Source organism: Hyperoodon ampullatus, assembly GCF_949752795.1.
Source record: "Hyperoodon ampullatus genome assembly, chromosome: 1".
Classification (NCBI taxonomy): domain Eukaryota; kingdom Metazoa; phylum Chordata; class Mammalia; order Artiodactyla; family Ziphiidae; genus Hyperoodon; species Hyperoodon ampullatus.
In genome coordinates this window covers 170,192,471-170,217,986 of record NC_136914.1, presented here as the reverse complement: position 1 = coordinate 170,217,986, position 25,516 = coordinate 170,192,471, and the positions used below count along the sequence as shown (strand labels likewise).

The following is a 25,516-nucleotide window of genomic DNA, read 5'->3' as shown; positions in this document are numbered from 1 at the left end:
ATATTTGGTTCAAATTGATATTACTTTTTCTTCATAAAATTTGCCAGACAAAACAACTTACCTCTTATGGCATGTCTTTTCATTAAAGTAAATAGGAAATTAAATTATGAAAGATTGGAAATCACTGTGCTATATATCGTCCAGTGTTTCCCAAGGTGTAAGTGACCATAGTTTACTCTTACAAATTAAGATTAATACATGTATTTATGGACAAATCAGAGATTCATCAGTGGCCATGTTTTTGTATTACCTAGTCATGCGTAGTAGACTTTCGGGGGATTCCCTTCCAAGATTCGTTTTCAATTACTGTGTTCCTAGACTTAATTCCACTCCACTTCTGTTGTTCTGCAACTACAGCTAAACTGTGTTCTAAAATGTGGATTAATTCGTTTTAGGGCACTGAATAGTATTTTTTATTGGAAACAAATGTTAAATAACAATTCTCTATTGTACAGAACTCTATAATGATAATTAAAGGTTAATATACTTGTTTTTATATTTCAGCCACATGCTGCCTTGTTGATCATTTCTTTTCGAGAATTGAATTCTAAATTTGGAAAAATAAGAATATGTTTTACTCTTCTCTCCAGATACCTCTTTGATTCCCTCCTTTCTTCTACCCCTTCTCTCCTATCTCTACCAAAGTGGCAGTATATGGTATTCGGTCTCCATTAATGGGTAAAATACATAATTCCTGAGCATCTGAATAAGATCACTTTAAAGTGATATAAATTAAGAAGATGGGGAAGAGATTATTTTTTATAAGTCAGGTCTACTTCATTTGTTCTCTGTAAAACTGCGTATTGAGTATGTTAGATTGAATCCCAGTGGGTGGACAGGCAGTAGTTGCTTGGTGGGTAGTTAACATGTTTCATCGTCTGCATTTTAGAAAGGCATAATACGAGAGTCCACCTGCCGATGCAGGGGACATGGGTTCGTGCCCCGGTCTGGGAAGATCCCACATTCCGCAGAGCGGCTGGGCCCGTGAGCCATGGTCGCTGAGCCTACGCGTCCGGAGCCTGTGCTCCGCAACAGTGAGAGGCCCGTGTACCACAAAAAAAAAAAAAAAAGAAAGGCATAATACTTTTTCTGTCCCAGCTTGAAGAGAAAATGAATTTTAAAATGCCTTGATGCCACATTTGGTGACTGCTTTTAGTCTGTGGAGAAAAACAATTTATTAATGAGATGCTTGCTCACTAGTAGTCTAGAAGTGTCAAATGGATGTGCTATGTAGTTGTCAAAATGTGCATTGGAATTTGGTTTTTAAATGGCTTAATATAGCACCTTTTTTATTTACCCATAACATAAGATTACTATTGTTCCATAATTCATCAGATCTGCATTCCTAGATTTTCATGATTATTTACCTACTTACGGAATAATAAAATTTGCATCTAAATTTAGTTGTCTATAACGCATTTTTTCAAGAGCATCAATCATATTATTCATTAGTGAATAAATACAATCTCAACGCATGTATCAACATCAAAACTAAGCATTATGAATAGTACGGCTGTAATTCCTTATTCTAAAGGGTCTCTGGTGCCACCTACTGAATAGTTTTTTTGCAGGAAGAAAAGTACATGAAATCAAATGGATTTTTTACTTAATCCAATTTTTTGTTTTGTTTGGTAAATTAATAAACTTCATTTTTTAGAGCAGTTTTGAGTTTACAGAAAAGTTGAACAGAAAGTACAGAGTGTGTCCATATACTTTCCCCACTCAGTTTCTCCTATTATCAGCATCCTTCATTGCTGGTTGTACATTTGTTACAATTGATGAATCAGTGTTGATAAATTATTATTAAATAAGGCCCATAGTTTACATTAGGTTCACTTTTTTGTATGCTGTACAGTTGTGTGGGTTTTAATAAATGTACAATTTCATGTGTCCACCATTACAGCATTATACACAGTAGTTTCACTACTGTGAAAATCCTCTGTACTCCACTTATTCATCCTTCTACCCCATGCCCCAACTTGTGTCAAACACTGTCTCCATAGTTTTGCCTTTTCCAGAATGTCATATATAGTTGGAATCATACAGTATATAGCCTTTTTAGATTGGCTTCTTTCACTTAGTAATGTGCATTTAAAGTTCCTCTTTGTCTTTTCGTAGCTTGGTAGATAGCTCATTTCTTTTTATTACTGAATGATGTTCCATGCTGTGGATATACCACAGTTTTGTTTATCTATTAACCTGTTGAAGGACATTTTGTTTGCTTCCAATTTTTAGCAATTATAAATAAAGCTGCTATAAACATTCACTAGTTTATATGCAGACATAAGTTTTCAGCTCATTTGGGTAAATACATAGGAGCGCAATTCCTGGATCCTGTGGTAAGACTTTAGCTTTGTTAAGAAGCTGCCAAACTATCTTCCAGTGTGGCTATACCAATTTGCATTTCCATCTGGAATGAATGAGAATTCCTTTTGCTCCACATCCTCACCAGCATTTGCTGTTGTCAGTGTTTTGGATTTTAGACATTCTAATAGGTGTGTGGTGGTATCTTTTTATTGTTTTAATTTACAGTTCTTTAATTTACAGTTCTTTTTATATACTTATTTGCTATCTGCATATCTTCTTGGGTGAGATAATCTGTTCAGATCTTTTGCCCATTTTTTAATCAGTTTTTCATTTTCTCATTGTTGAGTTTATATATTTTGGACATAAAAGCCCTTTATCAGGTAACTGTTTTATAAATATTTTCTTTCAGTCTGTGGCTTGTCTTTCCATTCTCTTAAGTTGAGTCTTTCACAGATTAAAAACCTTTAATTTTAAAAGTCTACTTTATCAAATTTTTTCATGCATCATGCTTTTGTTGTTTTATCTAAAAAGTCTTTGCCAAACCCAAAGACACCAAGAGTTTTTCCTATGTTGTCTTCTTGTGGTTTTATAGTTCTGTGTTTTACATTTAGGTGTATGACCTATTTTGAGTTCATTTTTGTGAAAAATACAAGGTCTTTGTCTAGGTTCTTTCTTTGCCTGTGGTTGTTTGGTTGTTCCACCATCATTTCTTAGAGACAGACCTTTCTCCATTTGATTACTGTTGCTCCTTTATCAAAGATCAGTTGACTCTTGTTTGTGTGGGTCTATTTCTGGGCGCTCTATTCTGTTTCACTGATCTATTTCTCTGTTTGAGCTCATTATCATACTGTCTTGATTACTGTAGCTTTATAATAAGTCTTGAGGTTGGTAGTTCTCCAATTTGGCTCTTTTTTGCTATTGTGTTGGCTAATCTGTGTCCTTCACCTTTCTATATAAACTTAAGAATCAGTTTGTCAATACCCACAAAGTATTGTGGGATTTTGATTAGGATTACATTGAATCTATAAAGTTGGGGAGAACTGACATCTTAACAATATTGAGTTTCTATCTGTGAACATGGGATGTCTCTCCATTTATTCAGTTCTTTGATTTCTTTCATCTGTTTGTGGTTTTCCTTATATAGATCTTGTATATATTTTCTTAGCTTTATACCTAAGTACTTCATTAAAAGGGCGCTAATGTAAATTGCATTATGTTTCAAATTCCACTTGTTCATTGGTGGTGTATAGGAAGATAATTGACTTTTGTATATTCACCTTGTATCCTGCAACCTTGCTATTATTAGTTCCAGGATTTTTTGTTTTTTAATTTTTCCAAACAATGTTATATGTAATTTTTTTTTTTAGAGTACAGAATAATATGAACATTGTCAGTGCATTTTCAGAATAAAAGTAACTGGTTCAAAATCTGAAAAATTATCATCCTCTAATGAATATATAGACAACAGTTCTAAATGCTGTATTAATCTATTGAATCCAAAAGTATACTGAAAGAATAATAATCTAAATAATAATCCATGACCTAGTAACCTTATTATTGGCTTGATTCCTCAAATCAATAAGTTAAAATGAGAATAATCTTATGTTCACCCTAATAGACTTTTTTCTTTTATTTTTATTGAGGTGTAGTTGATTTATAATACTGTATTAGTTTCAGTTATACAACATAATGATGCAAAATTTTTATAGATTATACTCCATTTCAACTTAAAGCATATTGGCTATATTCCCTACATTGAACAATATATCATTGTAGCTTATTTATTTCATACATAGTAGTTTGTACCTCTTAATCCCTACCCTGCCCCACCCCCTTCCCTCTCCCCATTAATAATCACTAGTTTGTTCTCTATATCTGTGAGTCTGTTTCTGATTTGTTATATTCATTCATTTGTTTTATTTTTTAGATTCGACATATAAGTAATAGCATACAGTATTTCTCTTTCTCTGTCTCATTTCGCTAAGCATAATACCTTCCAGGTCCATCCACATTGTTGGAAGTAGCAAAATTTCATTCTTCTTTTATGGCTGAGTGTATTCCATTATATATATATACCACATCTTATTTATCCACTCATCTGTTGGTGGACACTTGGGTGACTTCCAAATCTTGGCTATTAAACAGCATTGTTGCTGCTATGAACAGCATTGTTGGAAGTTTTTTTTTATTACTGATCCAATTTCATTACTGGTCTGTTCATATTTTCTGTTTCTTCCTGGTTCAGTATAGGGAGATTGTACATTTCTATGAGTTTGTCCATTTCTTCTAGGTTGTCCATTTTACTGGCATATAGTTTTTCATAGGAATCTGTTATGATCCTTTGTACTTCTGTGGTGTTGGTTGTTACTTCTCCTTTTTCAGCTCTTATTTTATTGATTTGGGCCTGCTCTCCTTTTTTCTTATGTGTCTGAGTAAAGGTTTATCAATTTTGTTTATTTTTTCAAAGAACCTGCTCTTATTTTCATTGATCTTTTCTATTGTTTTTTAAGTTTCTATTTCATTTATTTCTGCTCTCATCTTTATGATTTCTTGTCTTCTGTTTATAGGATTTGTTTGTTCTCCTTTTTCTGGTTCCTTTAGATGTGAGGTTAGATTGTTATTTGAGATTTTTTTTTCTTGGTTCCTGAGTTACACTTGTATCACTTACTTCCCTCTTAGAATTGCTTTTGCTGCATCCCATAGATTTTGGATCATTGTGTTTTCATTTTCATTTGTCTCTATGTATTTTTTGTTGTTCTTTGATTTCTTCAGTGATTCATTGGTTGTTTACTAGCACATTGTTTAGCTTCCACATGTTTGTGTTTCTTGCAGTTTTTTTTCTTGTAGTTGATTTCTAGTGTCATAGCATTGTGGTTGGAAAAGATGTTTGATATGATTTCAGTTTTCTTATGTTTACCAAGGTTTGTTTTGTGGCCTAGCATGTGATCTATCCTGCAGAATGCCATGTGCACTTGAAAAGAGTATATATTGTTGCTTTTGGATGGGAAGTTCTATATATATATATCTGTTAAGTTCACTTGATCTAATGTGTCATTTAAGGCCAGTTTCCTTGTTGATTCTCTGTCTGGATGATCTGTCTATTGATGTAAGTGGGGTGTTAAAGTCCCTACTGTTACTGTGTTACCGTCAATTTCTCCCTTTATGACTGTTAATATTTGCTTTATGTATTTAGTTGTTCCTCTGTTGGGTGCATATATGTTTATAATTGTTATATCTTCTTCTTGGATTGATCCATTGATTATTGTGTGATGTCCTTCTTTGTCTCTTGCTACAGTCTTTGTTTTAAAATCTATTTTGTCTGATACAAGTATTGCTGCTCCAGCTTTCTTTTGATTTCTGTTTTCATGGAATACCTTTTTCCATCCTCGCACTTTCAGTCAGTGTGTGTCAAGTAATTATTGATAAGTATGTATTTATTGCCATTTTGTTAGCTGTTTTGGGGTTGGTTTTATAGTTCTTTTTTGTTCCTTTTTTTCTCTTCTTTGTGATGTGATGACTGTCTTTAGTGTTATGTTTGGATTCCTTTCTCTTTTTCGTCTGTGTATCTATTTTGATTTGTGATTACCATGAGGTAGGTGTGTGTGTGTGTGTGTGTGTGTGTGTGTGTGTGTGTGTGTGTGTATTATTTGTTTTAAGTTGCTGATCTCTTAATTTCAAACTCATTTTTAATACCCCAGTATTTTTACTCCCCTCCCCCCATGGTTAGTTTTTGAATCATATTTTACATCTTTCTATTCGTGTACCCTTAATTACTAATTAGGGGTATAGATGATTTTTGTCTTTTAACCTTCCTACTAGCTTTGTACATGGTTGATTTACTACTTTTACTGTATATTTGCGTTTACTAGTGAGATTTTCCTTTCATAATTTTCATGTTTCCAGCTGTGGCCTCTTTTTCATTTAGAGAAGTGCCTTTAACATTTCTTATAAAGCTGATTTGGTGAAGCTGAACTCTTAGCTTTTGTTTGTCTCTAAAACTTTTAATCTCTCCATCAAATATGAATGAAAGCCTTGCTGTGTAGAGTATTCTTGGTTGTAGGTTTTTCCCTTTCATTACTCTAAATATATCATGCCACTCCCTTCTGGCCTGTAGAGTTTCTGCTGAAAAGTCAGCTGGTAGCTGAATGAATGTTCCCTTATATAATTTGTTGCTTTTCCCTTGCTGCTTTTAATATTCTCTCTTTATTTTTAATTTTTGCCATTATAATTACAATGTGTCTTGGTGTGGTCCTCTTTGGGTTGATCCTGTATGGGACTCTCTGCTTCCTGGACCTTTCCCATATTAATGAATTTTTTAGCTATTATGTCTTCTGCCCCTTTTTCTCTCTCATCTCCTCTGGGACCCCTCTAGTGGGACTGTACGTACACTTGATGTTGTGCCAGGGGTCTTTTAAACTGCCCTCATTTCTTTTCTTTCTTCGGTTCAGCTTCAGTGATTTCCACTGCTTTTGTCTTTCAGCTCACTAATCTGTTCCTTTGTATCATTAATGTACTGTTGTTTTCTTCTAGTAGTGTAATTTTCATTTCAGTTAAATTGTATTTTTCATCTCTGTTTGGTTCTTCTTTATATCTTGTAACTCTTTGTCAAACTTCTCACTGTATTCATATCCAGGAATTTTTTTGTTGATTCTTTCATATAGACAATCATGTTATCTGTGAACAGTTTTATTTCTTTATTCCCCGTATGTATATGTCTTGTTGTTTTTTCTTGTTACCTAGAGCTTTTTATTATGTTACCTAGAGCTTCCATTATGATGCTGAATAGGTGTGATAAGAGGGGGCATCCTTACCTTGTTCCTGATCTTAGGGGGGAAGATATCTAGTTTTTCACCATTAAGTATGATGTTAGTTTTAGGTTTTTGTAGATGTTATTTATCAAGTTGAAGAAGTTCTCTGTTCCTGGTTTGCTGAGTTTTTATTATGAATGAGTGTTAGGTTTTGTCAGATGCTTTTTCTGCATCAGTTGAGGTGATCATATGATTTTTCTTCTTAGCCTGTTGATGTACTCGATTACATTAATTGGTTTTCAAATGTTGAATCTGCTTTGTATACCTGAAATAAATTCCACTTGGTCATTGTGTACAATTCCATTTGTACATTGTTGGATTCGATTTGCTAGTATTTAGCAAGATTTTTAAATTTATTTTCATGAGAGATATTGCTCTGTTGCTTTATCTTTCTTTTGTATTACTATAATGCTGACCTTAGAATGAATTGGTAAGTACTCCCACCTCTTCTATTCTCTGGAAGAGGTGGTAGGGTATTGGTGTAATTTCTTCCCTAATACTTGATAGAATTCACCAGTGAAACCATCTGGGTTGGTGCTTTCTGCTTTGAAAGGTGATTATTCATTCATTTTTAACAGATATAAGCTTACCCATGTTATGTATTTCTTTGTGTGTGTTTTGCCAGATTGTGTCTTTCAAATAATTGGTCTGTTTCGTGTAAGTTATCATATTTGTGGGTATGAAGTTGTTCATAATGTTTATTTATCATCCTTTTAATATTCATGAGATCAATTTTGATGGCTTTTTTTTCATTTCTGTTTTTGTAACTTGTGTCTTGCCACTCTTTCTTGGCATCCTGGTTAGAGGTTATCAATTTTAACGACGTTTTCAAAGAAACAGGTGATCTTAGTTTTTAAGAAGGCATAGACTATATATACTGGATTCTTTATTCTGAAAGTTCTCTAATATCATCTGCTTTTTAGTTTTCTTAAGGAAGGAAAGATTCTGAAAGCATATCATAGATTTTTTTCCCTTAATCTGATTTTTACTTTCTGGTTCCCATAGGCTTTTCAGATCTTACTTAATGTTGAAACATAGAGGCATATCAAAAAGATAGCAAAGAGTGCTTTTTGTCAGGATGAGTAACTCGGCCCCAAGGAGAGTTTTACTGTGGGGATTTAACCAACTCTACCCTTTACTATGAGAATTCAACACTAAATCTCCAGGAATTGTCATGAGATATGACAACATTGAAAAATAATTTGCTCTTTTGCTTATTATTCTACATTTAGACTTAAAATTTTTCCACAGGGTTAGAGCTGCTCAGAATGTTCCCCTAGGAAGTTTACATGCCTCACTACATCATTAAGCTTCAAAGGTTATTTAAGGTAGATAACATAAATCACCTTAGTATATTTAAACTATCTAAAGAGATAATTCTGTATGTTTACGTGAATTATATCTTTTAAACGTAAGGCATATGAATAACTTGTTTTTTAAATGAATTGTTAAAGAAGTATTTATTTTTGAAATGACAAGGAATTTTATAACCAAGGAAGATTTGGTTTCTTGATTCTGGAAATATAGACGATTAGAAATATGAAACTCTCATTAAAGAAACAATGAAAAATCCTAGATTAAAAATCAAAACTTAAAATAGAGAGCAAGAATATATACCTGTATCCAAAAGGAGAAAATCTCCCCTGGTAATTTTTAGCCATTGACTAATTGCCACAGGGTTTAAGAATCTGAATTCAAACTAATTCAAAAATCTAGAATTTAATTTAAAACCATCTTGCATTGGAAGCAACCCAGTTGTCCATGGACAGAAGAATGGATAAGCAAAATGTAGTGTATATATACAATGGAATATTAGTCACCCTTAAAAGGGGGAAAATTCTGACATATACTTAAACATGGTGGAACCTTGAGGAGGATATTACACTAAGTGAAATAAACCAGTCACAAAATGACAAATACTGTGTGATTCCACTTATATATGAGGTAGTTGGAGTAGTCAAAATCATAGAGACAGAAAGTAGAATTGCGGTTGCTGTGAGTGGAGGAGGATGAGAGATTATTGTTTAATGGGTATAGTTTCAGTTTTATAAGATGAAAAATTATGGAGATGGATTGTGGTGAAGGTTGTACAACATTATAAATGTATATAATACCACTGAACTAAACTATACACTTAAAATGGTTAAGATGGTAAATTTTACATTATGTGTATTTTACCACAATAAAAATTTTTTTTTAATCATCTTTGTTTTCAAAATAGTCCCAAATATAGTTCTTTAAAAAATGAATTCATTCCCCCCAAAATAAAATAAATCATAAAACACATAAGCAAACAGTTTATAATTGTTGGCAGAAATAATAAAGAATCAGAACCAACCTTCAAAGACTGGATTTTGTAATTAAAAGATAAGGATATAAAAAGGGTATGTTTTAATCTATTTAAAGAAATATGAAGTTTAAAATTAAAAGCATGAGTAAAAGCTAGAGACTATCATAAACTACCCAACATGTATAAAAAATAAAATAAAAAAATCCACTGTGGAGCTCTGGATGCGCAGACTCAGTGGCCATGGCTCAGGGGCCCAGCCGCTCCGCGGCATGTGGGATCTTCCCGGACTGGGGCACAAACCCATGTCCCCTGCATCGGCAGGCGGACTCTCAACCACTGCGCCACCAGGGGAGCCCTAATCAGAATTTAAGGTGGGGATTATAAATAGAATTTAAGAGAGGCAATATTTAAAGAGATACTACCAGAGAATTTTCTAGAATTTATGAAAGACATGAATCATATTCAGGGATCCTAGTGTTACCTAACAGGATGAGTGAAAATAAATTCACATCAGACTTAGTTGAAGACTGCAGAGCAAGAGAAAATGTTGATAACAGCCAGAAGTACAGGACTGATTACTTACAGTTGAATAACAGACTGACAGCTGCTTTCTAAGCAGAAATGGACTCCTACAAAAGAAACTGACTATCAACTTAGGATCTGGTAAAAGCTCTTTCAAGAAACAAATTTGTTTGCACGTTAAAAAAATGGAAAACAGGGGTTTCCCTGGTGGCGCAGTGGTTGAGAGTCCACCTGCCAATGCAGGGGACACGGGTTTGTGCCCAGTCCGGGAAGATCCCACATGCCACGGAGCGGCTAGGCCTGTGAGCCATGGCCGCTGAGCCTGCACGTCCGGAGCCTGTGCTCCTCAACGGGAGAGTCCACAACAGTGAGAGGCCTGCATACCACAAAAAAAACCCAAAAAACGGAAAACAGAAACTTTACCTCCAATAGACTTAAAACAAAACCACAACCAAAAAACCCTTTGAGGGTTATACTTGAGGAAAAACTAAAACAATCTTGAAAAGAAAGTCTGAAATGTAAGGAGGAGTGAAAGTACGAATTGGTAAACATTGAAGTAAATCTAAAGAAAAACTGATTGCATAAGATAATAAAAATAATAGCTACTTGTGGGATTAATAAATCCCATTACCTGAAAACAAGAGCATGTAAATCTAGAGTGGTATGAGTGGAATTAAAGCACTGTACAGCCCTTTTTAATAGAGCAAGTATATTTATTAACTTCAGACTCTCCTTGACAAGGAAAAATAATGCATCTGAAATTTTGGGGGCTAAGTAATGAAAGAATAGCTCTAGAGATACTAGTTTCAAACCAGTAGAAGAGGGAAAATACATGGAAAAATTCTTTCAAAAGAAAAATTAGGACCTATAAAAGCAAAAAATAGGGATAAATAGAAATACTAGGGCTTCCCTGGTGGCGCAGTGGTTGGGAGTCTGCCTGCCAATGCAGGGGACACGGGTTCGTGCCCCGGTCTGGGAGGATCCCGCATGCCACGGAGCGGCTGGGCCCGTGGGTCATGGCTGCTGGGCCTGCGCATCTGGAACCTGTGCTCCACGGCGGGAGAGGCCACAGTAGTGAGAGGCCCGCGTACCGCAAAAAAAAAAAAAAAAAAAAGGAATAAATAGAAATACTAGTTATTTAAATAGATGTAGTACGAGTTCTCCAATTAAGACATTGATTATTAGATAGATTAAAAATTCAAATCCACCTATATGTTCTTTATAAAAGAATACACAGTAGTAAAAGCCTGACCAAATATGCATAACAATGTATAACATCAAACGTAATGACTTATAAAGACAGAGAGAAGTATTAAAAATTAATTGGATTTTTATATTATGATAAAAGGTACTGTTTCACCAGAAAACCATGACAATTGTGAATATGTGTGTCAGAATAACACAGCCTGAAAATATGATGCAAAAATTATCAAAAGTACAAGGAGAACGTCATAGGGAGTTTAAAATCTTGTTAAGTCCAACAGACCTAATGTTAATGAGAAGAAAGAAGATTTGAAGAACATAGTTAATAAGTTTGAGGTAATGGACATACATAGAGCCCCAAACCTAATCATTGCAAATTTCGAAACCTTGTAAACATGTTTTCAAGTATACTCAAAGTTTTATAAAAACTGACTGCATTTTGTGCCATTAAAAAGTTATCTTAAACTTTTTTTTTTCTTTTTTTTCCCTTTGCATTACTCGGGCCTCTCACTGCAGTGGCCTCTCCCGTTGTGGAGCACAGGCTCCAGACGTGCAGGCTCAGCGGCCATGGCTCACAGGCCCAGCTGCTCCGCGGCACGTGGGATCCTCCCAGACCGGGGCACGAACCCACGTCCCCTGCATCGGCAGGCGGACCCCCAACCACTGCGCCACCAGGGAAGCCCAAGAAGTTATCAACAAGTAAAAACTGATATCACACAGACCATATTTCTTGATACAGTTCAGTTAAGATGGCAATCAGTAACAAAAAAGATAACTTTAATGGAATAAGTTTATGTATATGGAAATATTATGATATTTTTAAGTAATTTATGGGATAAAGAAGGAATCCTAATGGCTATCAGGATATATTTGGCACTAAATAATATTAAAAATACATTTTAAAGCTCTTATATAAGCCTTATAAGATTTGGTAGAAGGAGATTTATAGCCTTAAATTTTTATATTAAGAAAAAGATTTGAAATTTAATAAGTCAGCGGAGCATCTAAGTGAAGGAGTTTTTTTTTTTTTTAAGTAACCCTAAGGGACTTCCCTGGTGGTGCAGTGGTTAAGAATCCACCTGCCAGTGCAGGGGACACGGGTTCGTGCCCTGGTCTGGGAAGATCCCACATTCTGCGGAGTAACTAAGCCCGTGTGCCACAACTACTGAGCCTGCGCTCTAGAGCCCGCGAACCACAACTACTGAGCCCGTGTGCTGCAGCTACTGAAGCCCACGCACCTAGAGCCCGTGCTCCACAGCAAGAGAAGCCACCGCAATAAGAAGCCTGTACACCGCATCAAAGAGTAACTCCTGCTCACCGCAACTAGAGAAAGCCCACGCACAGCAATGAAGACCCAACACAGCCAAAAATAAATAAAATAAAAAATAAAATAAAGTGACCCTAAATAATTAGGAGAAAGGCAGACACAGAAGATATCAACAAAACTTGTGAAATAATAGGCAAAGATAAAATAGAAAAGATAAAGTTAAAAAGTCAATTTTTTTAAAAAGGCTATTAAAGTGAAAATGTCAAAATTTGCTGGCATCTGAAATTCTACATCCTGAAATTCTAGGAATTTAATGCTTCAAGTATTTTGCTCATTTTTAAAGTTTTTGGTCTAGGGAGATTTCCCAAATTATTGTCTTTGATTTTTTTCTCCTGATAGGGATTGTTAGAAAATAGTTGCCTTATATAAAAATTATGTAATTAGGCTACTGCTTTTTGAGGAATATGTGATAAGCACTGGGTAAGCACTCTCTATACATTAGTTCATTTAATCCTTGAAGCAACTCCTTTAGACACTATTAGTAAAACTGCTTTACAGATAAATTATAGCTTATAAAGTAACTTACACAATGTTATACAGCTTGTAATCAGCAGAGCTGAAATTTGATTCCAGGTGTATCTGACTACAATGATGTATTTCCAACCATTCTTCTATATTGCCTTCCAGTGTACTATTTATTATGGGTTAAAAATATACTAAGTTTGGTGGTTCTCCAAGTGTTGTACATGGAACTCTTGGGTCTCTAAGACTCATTGAAGGAATCTGCAAGGTCAAAACTTTATAAAATATGATTCTAAGATGTTACTTGCCACTTTTGCTGTGTTGACCTTAAAACTGATGGTGCAAGAGCAATGTTGGTTAAAATTACTGGTACCCCAGCATGAGTCAAACCAGTGGCACTAAACTATACCTGGTAGTCCTTGTGTTCTTCAGCACCGCACACATTGTAGTAAAAAGAAAGGTCTGTTACACTTAAGAATGCCCTTGATGAAGGAATAAAATTGTTTTAATTTATGAAAATTTAACCCTTGGGTTAGACATTTTAAAAAATAGTCTGTACAATTAAATGTGAAATACTCAAAATATTTCTCTTGCATACCAAATTACATTGGTTGTCTTGAGGACAAAAAACTTTGTTAAGGGCCTTAACTCATAAATAATATTTATTAATATTTGTGTCAAATAATATAGCAGTGAACTTCATAAAGCAGAAACTTGAGAGAATTCAGAGTAAAGGACAAGCACCTCAGGAGTATTAACATGTTACTTTCAGTCCTAGATCGGTAAAGTGGATCTAAAATAAGTAAGGAGGAGGCCAAGGCAGGGGCCGCGGGGCCGGGGATCGGGACGTCCCGGCGGTGGCAGCGGGAGGCAGCCGGGAGGAGTAACATAACAATGACTGCCCAAGGAGAACCCCAAGTTCAGTTCAAACTTGTATTGGTTGGTGATGGTGGTACTGGTAAAACTACATTTGTGAAACGTCATCCGAGTGGTGAATTTGAGAAGAAGTATGTAGCTACCTTGGGTGTTGAGGTCCATCCCTTTGTGTTCCATACCAGCAGAGGACCTATTCAGTTCAATGTATGGGATACAGCTGGTCAGGAGAAATTTGGTGGACTGAGAGATGGCTATTATATCCAAGCTCAGTGTGCCATTATAATGTTTGATGTAACATCGAGAGTTACTTACAAGAACGTGCATAGAGATCTAGTACAAGTGTGTGAGAACATCCCCATCGTGTTGTGTGGCAACAAAGTGGGTATTAAGAACAGAAGGGTTAAGGCAAAGTCAATTGTCTTACACCGAAAGAAGAATCTTCAGTACTATGACATTTCTGCCAAAAGTAACTACAGCTTTGCAAAGCCCTTCCTCTGGCTTGCTAGAAAACTGATCGGAGACTCTAACTTGGAGTTCGTCGCCATGCCTGCTCTCGCCCTGCCAGAGGTGGTCATGGACCCAGCGTTGGCAGCACAGTATGAGCACGATCTAGAGGCTACTCAGACAACTGCCCTCCCGGATGAAGATGATGACCTGTGAGAAAGTGAAGCTGGAGCCCAGTGTCAGAAGTCTAGTTTTATAGGCAACTGTCCTGTGATGTCAGTGGTGCAGCATGTTTGCCACTTTATTATATAGCTAAGCAGAACATGTGCTTAATCTTTGGGATGCTGAAGGAGATGAATGAGCTTCAGAGTGAATGTGGCAGTTAAAAAAGAAAAACCTTCATTTTTTTTGGACCTGCATATTTAGGTGTTTTGGAACACAGTTGTTTCCTCCTTGAGTTTCAAATATAAGACTGCTACAGTCACATCACAGTATTCAGTGGTGGAATCTTGTTTGTTACGGTCATTCCCATTTCTTTTCAGTTAGAATAAAGTTGTATTTCAAATAAAATAAATAAATAAAATAAGTAAGGATATATAGTAGAAACCCTAAAATAATAGTAAGGGGTAGTTTATGGGTATAACTCTATCCTCAGGTAATATGAACTATTCTTTTTTCTCAAGTGTACATAGAACATTCACAAAAAATTTATATACAAAGTCAAAAAGAAATCCTGAGAAGTTCATAAAGTAGAAACAGTACCAAAAAAAAGCTTTTTTTAAATCATAATGCCATAAAGATAGAAATGAATAACAACAGCAAAAAATTAAGTCCTATGCACCTACAATGTAAACATTCTTTTAAACAACTTTAGTGTGAAAGGGAAGAAAAAAAGTATAGGATCTCTTTAAAATATACTAATAATGAAAAAATACATGTAAGAATCTAGGGGATATAATTAAAACAGTGATTAGGAAAAGATTTGGCCTTTAATATTTTTATCAGTAAAAACTACAGAATGAGAATAAGTTAAATTCCCATCAAAAAAAGCTAGGGAAAAAAATCACAAAATAGGAATTCCCTGGCAATCCAGTGATAAGGACTCTCTGCTTCCACTGCAGGGAGCCACGGGTTCAATCCCTGGTCAGGGAACTAAGATCCCACAAGCCACAAGGCGCTCCTGAAAAAAAAAAAAAAACTCAAAGTAAATCAGAATAATGAACAAGGAAGGAAATAATAAAGATAAAAGCAAAAATTATTAAGGTGGAAGACAGAAAAACATTAAGACTAAAAAATAAATAGAAAAAGAAGTTTTTTCTTTGGAAAAGGCCATGAAATAAAGTACTAGTTAACCAATTGGCCAGGGAACAGGGGAGAGGTTAGCACAGAGGGAGAAAGCAGGGATGTAGAAGACATGATAAGGGGGAAATAATCATTGAAGCAGAAAATTTAAAAAGTCATAGATTCTGTTTTATACAACTTAGGTGAAATGGATAAAATTAATAGGAAAATCCAGTTTACCAAAATTGTCTCCAAAGAGCTAGAAGACTTAAACAAGTTATTCGTTTTTATGTGTTTTTTTTTAAGCAATAGAAAAATGTATCAAGAAACCAACAAAAACACCAAGCTGGGAGGTTTAAAAGTTATATTTTACCAAAATTTCTAAGATCAGCTAATCTCTATGTTTCATAAAATCTTTCAGAACATAAAAAGTAAGTTCCCAAATTATTTTTTAAATGACTATGATGTTGATCTAGATAAAAATCTCATATAGTTCACACACATACACACACACGACTACAGAATAATCTCATTTATATCAATACAAAAATATCAAACAAAATTCTACAGTGTTGTAGTAAAATAATACATCATTGATCAAGTGTTCCATTGATCAATGGTTCTGTCTTAGGAAATCCATTAACATAAATCACCTGTTACTCTAAGGAAGAACAAAAAGTGTACTTCATCTCTACTGATGTTCGAAAGGTCTTTGGAAAAATTCAGCATGTTCCTGCTAAATATATTTGGTAAAAAAAAAGGAATTTATGCATGTATTTTCAACCTGATAAAACACATATACTCCTGTTTTTAAAATACAGCTTAAAATGTGGAAACTACTGACAGCATTCCTACTAAAACTGGAACAAGATAGGATTGTCCTGTGTCCCCACTATTCAGCATCTTGTTGGAGGTTTGGGTTTGTGCAATTAGATAAGAGAAAACTGTTTTAGATTCATAAGAATTGGAAGAAGAAATACAACTAGTTCTGTTTGCAAATGATATTAGAACACCAAGAACATTGATAATAAAACTAACTCAAACAGTAAAGGAATTTAGCACAGGGATTTCCCTGGTGGTGCAGTGGTTAAGAATCTGCCTGCCAATGCAGGGGACATGGGTTTGATCCCTCGTCCGGGAAGATCCCACATGCCGTGGAGCAACTAAGCCCGTGCACCACAAATACTGAGCCTGCACTCTAGAGCCCGTGAGCCACAACTACTGAAGCCCGCACGCCTAGAGCCTGTGCTCCGCAACAGGAGAAGCCACTGCAATGAGAAGCCCGCGCACTGCAAAGAAGACCCAATGCAGCTAAAAATAAATAAATTTATATTAAAAAAAAAAAAAGAACCCGTGTGCCAGTGCAGGTGACACGGGTTCAATCCTTGGTCCGGGAAGATCCCACATGCCGCAGAACAACTAAGGCCATGCACCAGAACTAATGAGTCTGCATTCTAGAGCCCTTGAGCCACAACTACTGAAGCCCACATGCCCCAGAGCCCGTGTGCTGCAACTACTGAGCCCATGTGCCACAACTACTGAAGCCACTGCACTTTAGGGCCTACATGTCGCAACTACTGAGCCCATGTGCCACAACTACTGAAGCCCGTGCACTTCAGGGCCTGCATATTGCAACTACTGAGCCCGTGTGCTGCAACTACTGAGCCCACGTGCTGCAACTACTGAAGCCCATGCACCTAGAGCCACTGCTCCGCAACAAGAGAAGCCACTGTAATGAGAAGTCTGCACACCACAATAAAGACCCCCACACCCCGCAACTAGAGAAAGCCCGCACACAGCAATAAAGACCCAATGCAGCAAAAAAAAAAAAAAATAAGTACAATGTCAAAATTTAAAGCAACAGTGTCTTTCATGTACACATAGTCAGATGATATAATTCTATTTACAGTAGTTAAAAAAAGACAAATACTTTGGAATAAACAAGCAATTTTGGTTTCCCTAAATAAATATATAAATTTAATATGATTCCTTTAGGAAATCTCATCCACCCCTTTGGAGCTACCATATGGAAATACAGATATGCAAGAATAGGTTTTTAAAAAGATCTAGTACTGGCTCTTCCAGTTATTAAAACCTCTCTAATTAAAATGGCAGTACTGTTACCTGAATGGGCAAACAAACTCATTGAGAAATAGACCCACACACCCAGGGAAATAGATATATGATGTAGGTGGCATTTCAAATCACAGGGAAAATGATGGACTGATTTTAGGATAATAACTGATTTTAGGATAATTGGAAAACTAATCAGAAAAAGGTAAAATTAGATCCATATCTCATGTACACTGGAATAAATTTCAAATTGGGTAAGAGATTTCAATATAACACAAAATAATGTAACCATGTACATACTAGGAGATAATATGAGTGAATTCTGTTGTAACCTGGAATAGGGGGCAAAGGCTTTCTGTATGACTTAAAGTCCAGATGCAATAAAATAGAATATTGACTACATTTAAAGAGTTTATTTATATTAAATAGAAATTTGTCTAGCAAGAAAGTCCAATAGTCAAAGTTAAAAGACAAAGGCAAACTGGGAAAACATACTTGCATTGTATATTACAATAGTTAATCTCCTAGTATATAAGGAATTTTTTTTAATTAATAAGGGAAAAAATAGGACCAACCACTTAATAGAAAAATGGACAAAAGGTGTTAGCAGAGTGTTACACACAGAAAAATAAGATATTTAAATGACCCTTAAATTTATACTAAAGCTACAAATTAAAACAATACTGAGTTACCATTTCTCTTCTATTAGATTAGCAAAAATTCAAAAGCCTGACAGCACTCAGTTAGGGTACCTATGAGGTAGCAGTCACTTTCATTAATTGCAGTGGTAAGTACAAAATGTACAGTCCTGACAAAGAAGTATTAAGCAATATCTATTAAAACTACATATGTATTTACAATAATCCCACATTTTAGAATTTACCTGTTGGTACTTGTTTAACAACATGAGAATAGAAATGCACAAAATTATTTATTGCAGCATTATTTATAATAGCAAAATGTTTGAAATCACATGCCCACCCATAGGAGACAGGTTGACCACGTGGTAGAAACAATGGCTTACCATGGAGCTGTAGAATAGAATAAAGTGACCTAAATGTCCATCAACAGATGAATGGATAAAGAAGATATTGCATATATGTACAATGGAATACAAAACCATAAAAAAGAATGAAATTTGCAACAACATGGATGGACTTGGAGGGTATAATGCTTATGAAATAAGTTAGAGAAAAACAAATACTGTATGATATCTTCTAAATGTGAAATCTAAAAAAGTAAACTAGTGAATATAACAAAAAACAGACTCACAGATATAGAGAACAAACTAGTGGTTATCAGTGTGGAGAGGGAAGGGGGGAAGAGCAAGATAGGGGTTGGGGATTAAGAGGTACAAACTATTCTGTATAAAATAAATAAGCTACAAGGATGTATTGTACAATACAAGGAATATAGCCAGTATTTTATAGTAACTATAAATGGAATATAATTTTTAAAAATTGTAAATCCCTGTTGTACACCTGAAAATTATTTGATATTGTACATCAACTGTACTTCAGTTAAAAAAATTTTTTTAAGAACATCTCTATGAACTGATAAGGATTAACTTGGTATATACTTTTAAGTGAAAAAAGCAAGAGGAAGAAAATGGGATATATACTGTGTTAACTTTTAAGAAAGAAGAGGAAAGAATATATGAATCTATTTTCTTATTTTTATACAAAAAAACACAAAAGCATAAATCAGAAACTAATAAAATTTGGTTATTTTGGGAGTAGTGGAAAATAAAATAAGTGAACCTTCTTTGAGTCTTGTATAGTTTTGAGTTTTGAGACATGTTAATTTTGTGCATTTTTTAAATAAAATTAAATCAACAAGGATGGGGGAGGAAGCCCTGTGATTGGGTCAAACAAAAAAAGCAAATAAACCTAACTATATCATATCAATAATACAAAACTCAGGAAAAATTAATTCAAATAACTAATATAGTGCTCTGTACTCTCAGTGGGGTTATTTTAAGGATAAACATTTTTCAATAGTTGTATTGGTTTAGTAATTTTGTGAGTTTTTACTGTAAGAGAAGGGAATAAAAATATGGAACGGGGGAAGAAAAAGAAGAACTCCATGGTAATAGAGGTCCCAGTATGAACTCATGATTTAAGTATGTATATAGTTAGCATTTATTAACTTTTCCTACTGTAAGATTTTAGAAACAATGACACCATAGTAGCAATGACCACACTTATCATCAGACCTTGATGCCTAAATACCAGTTCCTACCACAAGTAGGAGAAATAGGGTATTTGGAATATTGGTTGATTCCAAGTCAGGGACAGGAAAAGTAGAAGTAGACATGGACTATTTTTTATATGCTAAAAGAAAACAGAAAAAAAAAAGGAAGTCCTCAAAAACAGAAGGTATATCAAAAGGATATAAGGACCAGCATGAAGGGATTTCCACTGGGCAAATTTGGAATAATTTGTGCATTAAAATGAATAATGAAGTCGTAGATAACATATTGGATAACAAGAGACAGTCTATGAGTTCATAGTGTTAATAACAAAAAATAAAAGGTAAGGGTCACAGAAGAGAAGGCATTTCTTTTTTTTAAAGAATATTACAGAAAAATAGAAAATGAATAATGGAATTAAGAAAATTAATTTTTTGTAACCAGTAGTGTACCAGTTGATTCTGGCAAGAATTATCAATAGATACTGAAAACATTGGGTAAGTATAAGATTGTTGGGGAAGAGGATAATCACATTAAAGTATTACTCCATAGATTACTAATTACAAAGGAGAAAAGGTAACTCTAAAATGGAAATATCTGTTGGATACCACCTTACAGCTAGTGATCAACAACATCACTAACACTGGGATCAACTGGTATGATAAACCAAAAGGCATATCACTGATGTACTATTCCTGTCAAAAATTATTAACCTGAACCTAAATCATAAGCAACCTAATCCAAATTTAGGGACATGCTACAAGATACATGGCATGGAAATTTTAAAAAAAGAAAAAAAAAGCAGGAGGAAAGACTAGGGAGACATGACAATCAAATACAATGTGTATCTCACCATTGTTATTCAACATAGTTTTGGAAGTCTTAGCCACAGCAATCAGAGAAGAAAAAGAAATAAAAGGAATCCAAATCGGAAAAGAAGAAGTAAAGCTGTCACTGTTTGCAGATGACATGATAATATACATAGAGAATCCTAAAGATGCTACCAGGAAACTACTAGAGCTAATCAATGAATTTGGTAAAGTAGCAGGATACAAAATTAATGCACAGAAATCTCTAGCATTCCTATACACTAATGATGAAAACTCTGAAAGTGAAATTTAAAAAACACTCCCATTTACCATTGCAGCAAAAAGAATAAAATATCTAGGAATAAACCTACCTAAGGAGACAAAAGACCTGTATGCAGAAAACTATAAGACACCGATGAAAGAAATTAAAGATGATACCAACAGATGGAGAGATATACCATGTTTTTGGATTGGAAGAATCAACATTGTGAAAATGACTATACTACCCAGGGCAATCTACAGATTCAATGCAATCCCTACCAAACTACCACTGGCATTTTTCACAGAACTAGAACAAAAAAATTCACAATTTTTATGGAAACACAAAAGACCCCGAATAGCCCAAGCAATCTTGAGAAAGAAAAACAGAGCTGGAGGAATCAGGCTCCCTGACTTCAGACTATACTACAAAGCCACAGTAATCAAGACAGTATGCTACTGTCACAAAAACAGAAATATAGATCAATGGAACAGGACAGAGGGCCCAGAGATAAACCCACACACATATGGTCACCTTATCTTTGATAAAGGAGGCAAGAATATACAGTGGAGAAAAGACAGCCTCTTCAATAAGTGGTGCTGGGAAAACTGGACAACTACCTGTAAAAGAATGAAATTAGAACATGCCCTAACACCATACACAAAAATAAACTCAAAATGGATCAAAGACCTAAATGTAAGGCCAGACACTATCAAACTCTTAGAGGAAAACATAGGCAGAACACTCTATGACATAAATCACAGCAAGATCCTTTTTGACCCACCTCCAAGAGAAATGGAAATAAAAACAAAAATAAATGAGACCTAATGAAACTTAAAAGCTTTTGCACAGCAAAGGAAACTGTAAACAAGATGAAAAGACAACCCTCAGAATGGGAGAAAATATTTGCAAATGAAGCAACTGACAAAGGATTAATCTCCAAAATTTACAAGCAGCTCATGCAGCTCAATATCAAAAAACAAACAACCCAATCCAAAAATGGGCAGAAGACCTAAATAGATATTTCTCCAAAGAAGATGTACAGATTGCCAACAAACACATGAAAGAATGCTCAACGTCATTAATCATTAGGGAAATGCAAATCAAAACTGCAATGAGATATCATCTCACACCAGTCAGAATGGCCATCATCAAAAAATCTACAAACAATAAATGCTCAAGAGGGAGTGGAGAAAAGGGAACACTCTTGCACTGTTGGTGGGAATGCAAATTGATCCATCCACTATGGAGAACAGTATGGAGGTTCCTTAAAAACCTAAAAATAGAACTACCATATGACTCAGCAATCCCACTACTGGGCATATACCCTGAGAAAACCATAATTCAAAAAGAGTCATGTACCAAAGTGTTCATTGCAGCTCTATTTACAATAGCCAGGACATGGAAGCAACCTAAGTGTCCATCAACAGATGAATGGATAAAGAAGATGTGGCACATACATAAAATGGAATATTACTCCACCATAAAAAGAAACGAAATTGAGTTTTTTGTAGTGAGGTGGGTGGACCTAGAGTCTGTCACACAGAGTGAAGTAAGTCAGAAAGTGAAAAACAAATACCGTATGCTAACACATATATATGGAATCCAAAAAAAAAAAAAAGGTCATGAAGAACCTAGGGGCAAGATGAGAATAAAGATGCAGACCTACTAGAGAATGGACTTGAGGATACGGGGAGGGGAAAGGGTAAGCTGGGAAAAGTAAAATAGATAGCTAGTGGGAAGCAGCCACATAGCCCAAGGAGATCAGCTAGGTGGTTTGTGACCACCTAGAGGGGTGGGCTAGAGAGGGTGGGAGGGAGCGAGATGCCAGAGGGAAGAGATCTGGGGACATATGTATATGTATAACTGATTCACTTTGTTATGAAGCAGAAGCTAACACTCCATTGTAAAGCAATTATACTCCAATAAAGATGTTAAAAAATATATAATGTGTAATCCTGGATTGCAACCTGAGATTGGGGAGGAAAAAGCTGTAAAGGAGATAATGAGGAAAGTTGGGGACTATATTTTTTGTGTTAAATTTTTTGAAAGGGATGATGGCGTTATAGTTATGTATCATAATGTTCTTGTTCTTTATTTCTCAAGTAGAGTTAAAGCTTCATGATATCTGCAACTTTCAAATGCTTCACCCATAAATAACCTGTGTGTGTGAGTTTATATGTAAATCCAATGACGCAAAATGTCAATAGTTGTTGAATCTATAGAGGTAAAATTTTGTCGAAGTACATTGTACTCTTCAACTTCTCTGTAGATTGAAATTTTTAGAAAAAAAATATTTGGGGAAGAATAGAAGGCAAGGGCAAGAACTGTACACCATAAGTGGTTCTGTAGAACTTTGCTTTCCTTCTTACCTTTCATTATATCATTATCTGCACTGATATGATATTTGTCATTAAATGATACCAGTATGTGTCAGAGTTCTTCATGTTAAATAAAGTGCTGTATAAGTATTAATTGTTAATACATATCACACATGGAGAGAAGGGAAATGGATTTTGGAGAAAGAGAAGATAAGAAAAATACCATCATCCTGGTCTTTAAAATTTTTGTTGGATTAGTGACCAACATTATCCACTTTGACAGTCTTATAATTGAGACAGCCTACACAGATATTCTTAGATTGGTCCTAAGAGCAACTCTCTCTCTAGGTAAATAGTAGCATTATATGCTACCTATGAGTGTGGAAGAATACTAAACAAAGGAGTGAATACAAGGAAGTTGGAATCAGTTGGTTCTGGTGACTCACATCTCTCCCATGTGTAAAATACACTCACCCCTGCCCAAGACCTCCAAAAGTCTTATCTTACTACAGCATCATCTCAGAGACCACACTCTTGTTATCTAGTTCAGTTTCAGATACAAATGAAGTTCCTTGAGTGTAGTTCCTTTGGTATAGCACTTCAAATATAGTTTCTCTTGATCGGTAGACCTTTAAAAGTAAAAAGGCAAATTACGGGCTTCCCTGGTGGCGCAGTGGTTGAGAGTCCGCCTGCCGATGCATGGGACGTGGGTTCGTGCCCTGGTCTGGGAAGATCCCACATGCCGCGGAGCGGCTGGGCCCATGAGCCATGGGCGCTGGGCCTGCGCATCCGGAGCCTGTGCTCCGCAACGGGAGAGGCAGCAGCAGTGAGAGGCCCGCGTACCGCAAAAAAAAAAAAAAAAAAAAAAAAAGGCAAATTACTTGCCCACACACACCCAACATACAATGTTAGGACAGGCATAGGATAACCACTGTAAACACTCTTGTTCAAAAATAGCGAAATGGGGTGCACGCAGGGGTCACTGTTCCATAGCAATCCTGAAATCCAGCTGGGCAAATGTTGGAAGTTATTTGATTAGATCTTAAGGAAAAATTCTTTCTGGCTCTTGAATCTGCCCTCTGGGCTCTAAGTTCCACTTTCTAATTTATCCTTTCTTCCTATTTTTTTAATTGAGATATAATTCACATACTATAAAATTCACTTTTTTAAAGTATAAAATTCAGTGGTTTTTAATACACTCATTAACAAAGTTTTAGAACCATCACTGCTATCTGATTCCAGAACATTTTCTTCACCCTAAAAAAGAAACCCATTACTAGATGAACACTCACTCATCATTCTTTTACTCTTCTCCAATCTCTGGCAACCACTAATCTAATAGATTTCTCTTTGTAGATTTGCCTGTTTTAAACATTTCATATAAATGAAATTGCACTATGTGCAGCCTTCATTTAGCATGTTTTGAGGTTCATTCTTGTTGTAACATGCATCAGTTCATTTCTTTTTATGATTGAATAATTATTGTATGGATATACCACATTTTATTTATACATTCACCAGTTGACATTCATTTGGGTTGTTTCTACTTTTTGGCTGTTGTGAATAATGCTGCTGTGAACATTCATACATACTTTTGATTGAACATATGTTTTCGGTTTTCTTAGTTATTTACCTAGGGGTGGAATTTGGTGGGTCATATGGTAATTCTATGTTTACATTTTTTAATGTGTTTTCAAAATTATTTTCCAAAATGACTGCACCATTTTTCATTCCCACCCACCATGTATGAGGACTCAAATTTCTCCACATTCTCACTCACACATGTTATCTGCATTTTTTATTATAATTCTCCTTCACGGTGTGAAATGGTATCTCATTGTGCTTTTGATTTGCATTTCCCTAAAAACTAATGTTAATCATCTTGTCATGTGTTTACTGGTCAATAGTAATATCTTCTTTGGAGAAATGTCTACTCAAATCATTTGCTGTTTTTTTATTTGGGCATTTGTCTTTTTATTGTTGGGTTATAAGAGTTCTTTATATACTTGGACAGTAGACCCTTATCAGACATGTGATTTGTAAATATTTACTCCTATTCTGTGGACTCTCTTCACTTAGTGTCCTTTGATGTACAAAAGTTTTAAATTTTAATCAAGTTCATTATATCTATTTTTTTCTCTTGTTGCTTGTGTTTTAGTGTCAAATCTAAGGAATCATTGCCTTAATCTAAGGTCATGAAGATTTACACTTATGTTTTCTTTCAGATTTTTATAGTTTTAACTCCTATATTTAGGTCATTGATGCATTGAGTTAATTATTCTATACGGTATGAGGTGGAGGTCCAGTTTCATTATTTTGCATGTAAATATCCAGTTGTCCTAG

At 35.1% G+C, this 25,516-nt stretch overlaps 2 protein-coding genes across 5 annotated transcripts in view; both read left to right on the top strand.

The window, feature by feature from the left end:
* Nucleotides 1-25,516, top strand: part of LCORL (ligand dependent nuclear receptor corepressor like) — a gene marked incomplete at both ends in the record, with an annotated part of 176,002 nt that overhangs the window by 86,017 nt on the left and 64,469 nt on the right. The window lies entirely within an intron of this gene.
* LOC307061207 (GTP-binding nuclear protein Ran-like) lies at nucleotides 13,811-14,455 on the top strand (the record flags this gene model as incomplete). The annotated part of the gene is made up of 1 exon (XM_079716254.1): nucleotides 13,811-14,455. The coding sequence occupies exon 1, from the start codon at nucleotides 13,814-13,816 to the stop codon at nucleotides 14,453-14,455; it is 642 nt and encodes a 213-aa protein (XP_079572380.1). The 5' UTR covers nucleotides 13,811-13,813.